The following is an 8,994-nucleotide window of genomic DNA, read 5'->3' as shown; positions in this document are numbered from 1 at the left end:
TAAAAGTTTTTATTCACATTAACTTTAATTGTTAAATTCACATTAAATATAATGTCAGTCATATTAAAAACCATAACTATAATGACCGTATTGAACCGGAAAAAACAGAGTTCACGCAGACTTAGACAAGAGGAGCGTTTGAGGTTAAAAAGTACATAAACTATCAGTTTGTTTCGAAAATGACAGATCGTTTTGCTAGATAAGACCCTTCTTCCTTGGCTGGGATCGTTTAGAGCCATTTAAAGCTGTATTTAAACTGCATTTTGGAAGTTCAAACTTGGGGGCACCATTGAAGTCCACTATATGGAGAGAAATCCTGAAATGTTTTCCTCAAGAAACATAATTTCTTACCAACTGAAGAAAGAAAGACACACACACACTTGTTCTGGAAGTGAACTTCTCCTTTAAAGGTGAGAATCGAGATATTTCATGATATAGTTAATGCATTTGGGAATGTTTGGAATAAAAAGTAAAAAAATAAATAAAACATAAGTCTATTGTGGCTGCTGTGTCACATGATGAAAAATAATGAGTGCACGACACCATGGTTGACGCATGGTTGGTTCTATAATAAGGTTACATAGTGCTTTGACGCGCCGCATAAGTCTATTGTGGCTGCTGTGTCACATGATTTCACCGCTTGCTGCGTCCCATGTGAAAGGGCCTTGAAAAGTGAAAAAGTAAAAATTGAAGAAGTTCCCACAGTATCTGTATTGTGTGAAGTTCTAAAGAAATGAAGGTGACCTGACTTGACCTTAATTTTGCAACAGGCATGATACAAGCATTAGATATCAGAAAAAAAAATGTGTTTAAAAACTTCTTCCACAGTAAACAGATGAGATGAGATGACTGATTGGTCTCTGTTTACTATAAATACCACATGCTCATGTGTCTCTTTTAGAGAACTCTAATGTTTTCTTTCTGATCACACATTCAACATGCTGGTGCAAAAGCTAAGCTGGATAATTTGTAAGTATTGCTGTGAGTATTTACTGTGAAATCAAGTGATTTTTTGTTTTCAGTTTTTAATTTTGCTTCTGTTTGATTTTGATTTTCAGTGCTGCTGTTACCATGTCAGTATGGTAAGAATGAAAGTTCACTAATGTATAGTGTACAGTCTTATTAAATAAAGTCTTTCAAATACAAAATAACATTATTTCAACATTCCCTCTGCAGGTGTAAAAGCAAAAACAACACTGGCCTGTGAAGGAGAATCTGCGGTCCTCAGCTGTGGTGTGTAATTCAGTCATTTTTAAATGATATTTTTGGTCTTTTGTGTCCAAATAAGACAGTATGCAATACATACATACACATACAATATATATATATATATATATATATATATATATATATATATTTTTTTTTTTTACACTTCAGATGTCGGATTCATAAAGGTTATTAAATCCCAATATGGACGGACTGATCGCACAACATGTGCTAGTGGGAAAAAAGAGAAGTCTATCTCAGACACGCAGTGCTCCCAAGACACATTCCTCCATATGTCTGCTTGGTAGGACTGACAGAAAAAAAATACATTTATGTTTACAATTCATTTTAATTTATATTTTACAAGAGCAAGATACATAACATTAATTTTGTCTAATATACTAAAGCTATATTCTCAAGTCACTGTCTGTTTATGAAACAGGTGTGATGGAAGAAAGAGCTGTTCTGTTCATGCAACAAACTCCATTTTCTCTGATCCTTGTAATGGGACTTACAAATACCTGGATGTGTCTTATACATGTATCCCAGCAAGTAAGCCAGTCGTTTTAAACAATTTAAATCCTAAATTTTGAAGTTGATTGTTAATGTTTTATTTTCTTTAAATATATAGAACTGGTAGTTATTGTAAATATGACTGACCTCTGTTCCCATTTTCCCAAAAATAATTTTAGAAAGAAGTGTAATGTGTGAAAATACCCAAAGTCTCATTGTCTGTGGTAAGATTTATCTTTTCTTTCTGTAATTTCTTTTTTTATGATGAGATCATAGCATCAAAAAGTATACCGCATTTTGTTGAGTTCATCAGGGCCTCATGTCCACAGTATTTTGATTGGATCAGTCCAACTACAGTACATGATGCCACAAATTACTGTTTTGAAATTTGCTGTTTTTGTGTTTCAAAAGACACTGGTGTTATTTCTGTTCATTATGCCAATTACGGACGCCGGGATCTTGTAACCTGCCCTCATACATCAGCAACATCAACACACTGTTACTCTCCTCAGACCAGCAGCGTGCGTTCCAGGTACAGCAGATACACTTCATATAGAGTCACTTAAGACATCAGATCACATACACATTCATATCTTCAGCTATTTTGAAACAATATGTATAATAATCATTAGGAACAATGTACATGTATTAAGTCATGTATCCAGTTAATCAACTGACATAAAAGAGACTGCAGAATGATACACAAGGCAAGTTATGAATTTTTTTTTTTTAATCCTTATAAGGTGCGATGGGAAGAAGTCTTGTCTTCTAAATGCTTCAAATTCTGTCTTCTGTGATCCATGTTATCTTGTCAACAAGTACCTGGAAGTGACGTACAGCTGTGAATAATTGTATGACGTTTCTGCCATATGCCATTTGAAAACCATGTCTGTTATAGAAGCCGATAATATTGGGGTTGTGAAGAGAATAAAAGATTAAAATCATCCTGTAATTTCACAGCTTACATATTTGTTTGGCAAGCTTTAATGACCATGTGAACAACAAATATGAAAAATGAGATGTCTCAGAAAGTAAAATGTGCAGATGATTACAAATGGGCTTACATGAAAATAATGTCACAATGCAAATAAAATCCTTTCTACATGATAGTACAGTTTGTTTTTGTGGTATTTGATTTTGTGGGATTCTGTCATTTATTATCATTTATTATCAGTCCTTTATGTAAATGTGTGACGATAATTCTGACAGGAAAGTCCAAATGTCATTATCAGAGGACAAAAGTTTTCAAAGAAAAATAATCTGGTGAGAACTCAAACTCTTGTAGAGGAATCTACAAAACACTAGAATCTTTATTTTAGTTTTCATTTCTCTGTAATGATAGTCCAACTGAAGGCGAGTTGTGATGAACCTAAGTGCAGTTTTATTTAAAATCCAAAACGTGAAATCCAAACAAACAATCCAACAATCCGATTTGATGATTGGACTTGACATGAACAAACTTGACTAGGCATGAACAGACTCGAACAGACTTGGGTTTACACTTTAATACACAAGTATAATAATGGGAACACAAGGCTACTTATACCAAACAATGGGGGTCACATGACACAAACTAACCAATGAGAAACATGACATATGTCTTGAACAACCATTGAGAACATGACACATAGAACAGAGGAACCAATGGCAGGAATACAAGATGGCAAGGGAAGCAAGACACAAACAAGGAACATGGCAAAACTTCAAAAGACATGAAAACATGAACATGAACAAAACCCAAACCTCACGTTACATTCTCGTGAAGCTATTTATTAATAATGTGTATTATAAAAACTGCTTGTGAAAAAAAATGCTCAAGAAGTGACTCTGAGCAGTTCTAGAGATTATGCTTTGACTATGTGTACACATACTCAAATTTTGAGGCGGTAGAGGCAGGTTTTGGTACATGTCTGCAAAAGAGTAAGTATTTTTCTTAGTCTTTAATCTTTAGTCTTTAGTCTTTAGTCTTAATTTTTTAAGACTGATTTGATTTGATTATTACAATATTTGCAAAATGAATTTGTGGAAAGTATATAAGTTACCATCTTAAAACAAATATTTTGCACTTTCTTATGAAGTATAAATTGTAATTTTAACAATTTATTGATCATATCAGATCCAGTAGGCAACAACAAATCACATTTCTGAATGTGTTTACAGCAAAAGCATGCTAATAAAAAGTGTGGGCATGCTTGACTTGTTATGAGTAGGTTTTTGTTATCAAACCCAAACAGTAAATGTCTAAAGTATATGATCAAAACATATGCAGATAAATAATCAAGATTGCTCACTGCCTGTAATATACAGTCATAAAATCTAAAATTTCAGGCTCATGCAACATTTTAAATGTATGACCAAATAAAGATAACAAAATTATATCTACTGTAAATAAGAAAGGTTAAAGCATTAGGCATCCTTACTAGGTCAACATCATAACATCAGTGACTTTTTCTCCAGAAATACAAAATATCACATTTTGCATGTTTTGATTTGGAGCCAATTAGACTTTGACAGTGAGCTTGACACATATAAGGGAAATGCTGTTAATTTTTATACTCCTAATCTCAATAAATAGCACAGTTACTTCCTTGTGTTCAAACATATCAACATGCTGCAACAAAACCTAAACTGGATCTCCTGTAAGTCATTTTAATTACTATATTTCATTGACTTGCAATGAGAATTTGACCTATTTTAAAATGTTACATACAGATGTCTAAAACGAAATGTTTTATCTTTGATTTTGCAGTGCTGATTTTACTGTGTCGCCAAGGTAAGGCCTTATGGATATTTTTGCTAAAAAATACAGCATGTGTAAAATGCACTTCAATCCAAAACAATCCCTGAAATATTGCTTTTTAATAAGTAACAGCTTTGCTCTCTCCAGGTGTTGAAACAAAAAGATATTTTACATGTGAAGGAGGCTCTGTTCAACTCAGCTGTGGTGAGTTATAGACATTCACACAGAGTGAGTTAAAATTCACAATCATTCTTATGATACACCATTTAATGTCTCAGATTGGGGTTACATAAAGGTGGTTACAGCCAACTATGGGCGAACTGACCACACAACATGCTCCGCTGGAAGATCACTTCATCAGCTCTCAAACACTGACTGCTTCCAAGAAACCTCAGTTCATGTGATGTCCATTAGGTAATCACTTCTTTAAGAGCAAATGAAACAACAGCATTGTTGTAAAAAGTAGATGTAACTGCAGTTCGTCTCAAAACTGTTTTTGAATTTTTTTTTTTATCATAGATGTGATGGAAGAAAGAGCTGTTCCGTTCCTGCGGTGAACTCAGTTTTCTCTGACCCTTGTGTTGGGACTTACAAATACCTGGATGTGTCCTATTTGTGTCTCCCATTTAGTAAGTCAGTATTTAATACACACTGCTATTCAAAAATTGGGTTGGGTAAGATTTTTAAAATGTTTTTTAAAAACTCTCTATTGCTCACCAAGGCTGCATTTATTTGATAAAGTCAAAACAGTGAATTGTGAAATATTATAACATTAAATTACTGTTTTCTGTTTTAATATATTTAAAAACTTAATTTATTCCTGGGATGGCAAAGCTGATTTTTCAGCATCATTACTCTGGTTTTCAGTGTCACATGATCCTTCAGAAATCATTCTAATATGCTTTTGGTGCTCAAGAAACATTTTTTATTATTATCAATGTTGAAAACAGTTGTGCTGCTTAATATTTTTGTGGACGCTGTTTTGTAATTAATGTGTCCTGGCTTAATGAAGTATTACTGACCAATTTGAACGTTTTTTCTTCTTGAATTAGTTATTACTGGCCAATGTTCCTTTTGTTTTTCCAACATTATTCTAGGAAGAAGTGTCACCTGTGAAGGCAGCCAAAGTCTCATTGACTGTGGTAAGATTTGTCTGTTCTTTCCCAAAATTAGTTTCTATGTTGTTATCAATCCAGAAAAACTTATTTTATTGTTTTATTAAATATTTTATTGTTGTTATACTCTTTCACTTTAAACTAGTTTCTTTTCCTGTGTTTGCCTATTTCTGACAAAAGCAGGACATTAGCTAAATATGTTAAAGGGGTCCTATTATGCTCTTTGTCAAAGTCTTGAAATGCTTGGTGGTTCATAAAACGCATTATTTTTCACATAATTTACATTATTACAATACCTTTCTCCCAGCCTGGCACAAATAGCTCGATTAGTTCCGGGTTTAATGAAGGCCCGCCTTCCAAAAAAAGGAAATGTTTTATGATTGGTTAGCTGTCCCAGTGCGTTGCGATTGGCGGCCGGCTTAGACGGTGTTTCAGTACTGCCACACCCCTTGCCAAAGCAGTTAGCGCAAGCTAGATTAATAGTGAATATTATGTTTTAAATATGGATATATTTCTTACAAAAACACATTGATTCACTACAGGAGACCCCCGGGAGACGTGTGAGGCACTTTTTATTATTGATGGATGCACTTTATTAGACTTATTATTAGACTCCGATTGCATTCGTCTTAAAGAGGGAAGTCATATACACCTAGGATGCATGGAGAGTGAGTAAAAAATACGCTACAGTAGTGTTGAGTCCCATCCTCAGCCTGCAAGATTGCAGATACATGATATTATCATGCTAATTTTTAAAATTATTTTACATACTTACTTTCATTGCCCGAAACCAACTCCAGCATAAGGCTAAAAGCAGCCTAACATTATCAAAAAACATCATCACTGATCAGCCTAGCCTAATCTAGTGCAAGTTTATGCATTTTAAAAAACAATCGTGTTATAAGTGAAGCCATCTACACTGTATGATGAATAAATGTCTTACCACACACTGCACACGTCTGCAGTGCGTTACGGCTCCACACGGCAACCGGAGTAGATCACGGCTTCAGCATGTGTTTCGACCCACTGTACTGCACACGTCTGCGGCGCGTTACTGCTCTGATGCGGCCACTCTAATCAGTGCTTGTGTTTATACCCGCCGCGGCTCGTTGAAGCAGTTCTCCATGCTGTATCGCTAAAGTTAGGCTAATCCCCCACATCCTCCCTACACACCCCCCAACAATTTAAATTTCTGTGGGTGGGATTTAATTTAATGATATTCTAATGGACCACGTTGTGACATCATTGCATGCAGAAAACAAACGCTGTAGTTCAAAGGAGCCGTTCGTTGTAGTTCTTGGAAAGAGATTTTTAAAAAACGAAATATCTCCCTTTGGAGTGGACTTTAAGATTTGTAACTTTGTAGATCTTTTTTATGCCCAAAGATACACACCACACACTGACTAAAATTCAAAAAGTGAAAAAGCATAATAGCACCCCTTTAATACACTTTAAAGGCACAGTATGTAATTTTCGCCACTAGGGGTCGCATACTGAAAACAAACAAAATGCCTAGTTTGATGACGCAGTGATTAAGCGTGGAATCATGGAAGTTGTCGTCTTTTTCCTCACAGACGATGCGATTCGACGGGACTCGGGCAGAAATCATGTTCATGGATGAGCTAATGTATTTATGTGTTATCAGTGTTACTGTAGTATGAAGCAGGATGGGGCTAAAAAGCAGTGGAAGCTAAATGAGGCCGCTGGAGCTATTGCTAAAGAAATAGGAGAGCGACCCCTGGTGAAAAAACCAGCATATGCTGGTTAGGTAGGTTTTGATGCTGGTTTAAGCTGGTCCTTTGCTGGTTTTTGCTGGTCATGTTGCTGGTCAAGGACCAGCATGAACCAGCAAAGGACCAGCATAAACCAGCAAAGGACCATCTTAAACCAGCATCAAAACCTACCTAACCAGCATATGCTGGTTTTTTCACCAGGGACAAACGGCTCGAAAACGGGAAAGCTTTTATTATGCCACAGTCGACCGCCTCTGCCTTTTCCGTTTATGCATATGTGGGGTAAAGCAGCGTTATTTTTTCATACTAGTTATATATATATATATATATATATATATATAATATGTTATAGCATAACATATTAAAGCGTCTTTGGCGTTTCCAAGTTTTCTACAAAATAAAACCGGAAATCGGAAATCACTTACAGGCTACGTAATAAGTCCGTTACAGTAGTTAAATTCTTTATTTCTCTGGATTTAAACATCCTTGGAAACATTTGGGATGATGTAAGTTCATAAGTCAACAAAATGTATATCACTGTTCTACTGTTTTTTGGATATTTTGATGAAAAACTTACATATTGTGCCTTAAAGAATGTCACATCCTTTTTTTGTGTCTCTAAAGGTAATGGTGTGATTTGGATTCATCATGCCAATTATGGACGGCGGGATCTTGTAACCTGTGCTCATAAATTAGCAACTACATCAGACTGTTACTCTCCTCAGACCCGCAGCCTTCGTTCTAGGTACAGCAGATACACTATTATATCACATACATAAACATAAACATTCAATCTTAATCTATTTTTGAAACAATATGCAAAATAATAAAGGACAATGTACATTCAACAGCTACTTATCAAATAAACACAGAACTGTTGAGTTGCGAGTAAATGATTTAATTATGTGAGGAAAAAGAGACTGCAGAAAAAGATAAACAATCAGCATAATTAAACAATACAACAAATATAACAAAATAAATGATAAAACATCAGCATAAAGTAAAAATGTAACTAAAATCTTTTTTTTAACCTTATCAGCTGCAATGGGAAGAAGTCTTGTCAATTAAACACCTCAAATCCTTCATTCTTCTCCGATCCATGTCCAGATGTCCATAAATACTTAGAAGTGATGTACAGCTGTATATAATGTTGTGAGTATCCTGGTAAATAAATGTATTTTATCCACCTTATTATTTAACATGGAAGTAAGCCTATGGGTATGACTTCCGGTTCATTAGCCGCTTTAAGGAATTAACAAGAAGATTAACAACGTGCAGTAAACGGTAAAATTGTTTGCGCTACAAATCAGTGTTCTCATAATTAAGATAATACTGTACATTAAAATAATATGGTATGACACGCCAATTTGCAATATCAAGCATGAAAACAAGCTGTTTTGTACACTTAAAAATGGCTGGGCGCGGATGAGCCACACCCATAAAATTTACAAATGGCCACGCTCGCTCTTACGAGAAGAAAAAGGTGGAAATGTTTTATATGAGTTTTAAACTAAAACACTATTATAGATGTCAGATGCAACTTTTTTGGCCTAAAACAGATTTGACTTTCTAATAGAACTGCTTATGTTTATGTAAAAATGTGCAACATGACAAAAAAAAAAACAGTGCAAAATCAATCAGTGCAAATCAGATTAAAATGTCACATTCACCTACTGTATTCAGATGC

The 8,994-nt window shown here is 34.8% G+C and overlaps 2 protein-coding genes across 2 annotated transcripts; both read left to right on the top strand.

The window, feature by feature from the left end:
- Window positions 1–834: 834 nt before the first annotated feature.
- LOC127155157 (L-rhamnose-binding lectin CSL3-like) lies at window positions 835–2,828 on the top strand. Its single transcript, XM_051097201.1, has 8 exons — window positions 835–969; window positions 1,059–1,082; window positions 1,177–1,233; window positions 1,378–1,510; window positions 1,649–1,758; window positions 1,899–1,943; window positions 2,131–2,251; window positions 2,463–2,828. Exons 1-8 carry the CDS (start codon window positions 939–941, stop codon window positions 2,566–2,568), a joined length of 627 nt encoding a protein of 208 aa, XP_050953158.1. The 5' UTR covers window positions 835–938; the 3' UTR covers window positions 2,569–2,828.
- A 1,915-nt stretch (window positions 2,829–4,743) lies between these two features.
- LOC127155160 (L-rhamnose-binding lectin CSL1-like) lies at window positions 4,744–8,480 on the top strand. The gene is made up of 5 exons (XM_051097206.1): window positions 4,744–4,873; window positions 4,979–5,088; window positions 5,557–5,601; window positions 7,932–8,052; window positions 8,347–8,480. Exons 1-5 carry the CDS (start codon window positions 4,863–4,865, stop codon window positions 8,453–8,455), a joined length of 396 nt encoding a protein of 131 aa, XP_050953163.1. The 5' UTR covers window positions 4,744–4,862; the 3' UTR covers window positions 8,456–8,480.
- The last annotated feature ends 514 nt before the right edge of the window (window positions 8,481–8,994 follow it).

The sequence above is a fragment of the Labeo rohita genome, chromosome 23 (genome assembly GCF_022985175.1).
Source record: "Labeo rohita strain BAU-BD-2019 chromosome 23, IGBB_LRoh.1.0, whole genome shotgun sequence".
Classification (NCBI taxonomy): Eukaryota; Metazoa; Chordata; class Actinopteri; order Cypriniformes; family Cyprinidae; genus Labeo; species Labeo rohita.
This window is presented reverse-complemented; position numbering and strand designations above follow the sequence as displayed.

Excerpts from the sequence above, each read along its gene's own strand:
- LOC127155157 (XM_051097201.1), top strand. The coding sequence starts at position 939 with ATGCTGGTGCAAAAGCTAAGCTGGATAATTT. Across the intron at positions 1,234-1,377 it reads ATCTGCGGTCCTCAGCTGTG|ATGTCGGATTCATAAAGGTT; the intron begins GTGTGTAATTCA and ends TTTACACTTCAG. Across the intron at positions 2,252-2,462 it reads ACCAGCAGCGTGCGTTCCAG|GTGCGATGGGAAGAAGTCTT; the intron begins GTACAGCAGATA and ends AATCCTTATAAG.
- LOC127155160 (XM_051097206.1), top strand. Across the intron at positions 5,602-7,931 it reads CCAAAGTCTCATTGACTGTG|GTAATGGTGTGATTTGGATT; the intron begins GTAAGATTTGTC and ends GTGTCTCTAAAG. Across the intron at positions 8,053-8,346 it reads ACCCGCAGCCTTCGTTCTAG|CTGCAATGGGAAGAAGTCTT; the intron begins GTACAGCAGATA and ends TAACCTTATCAG.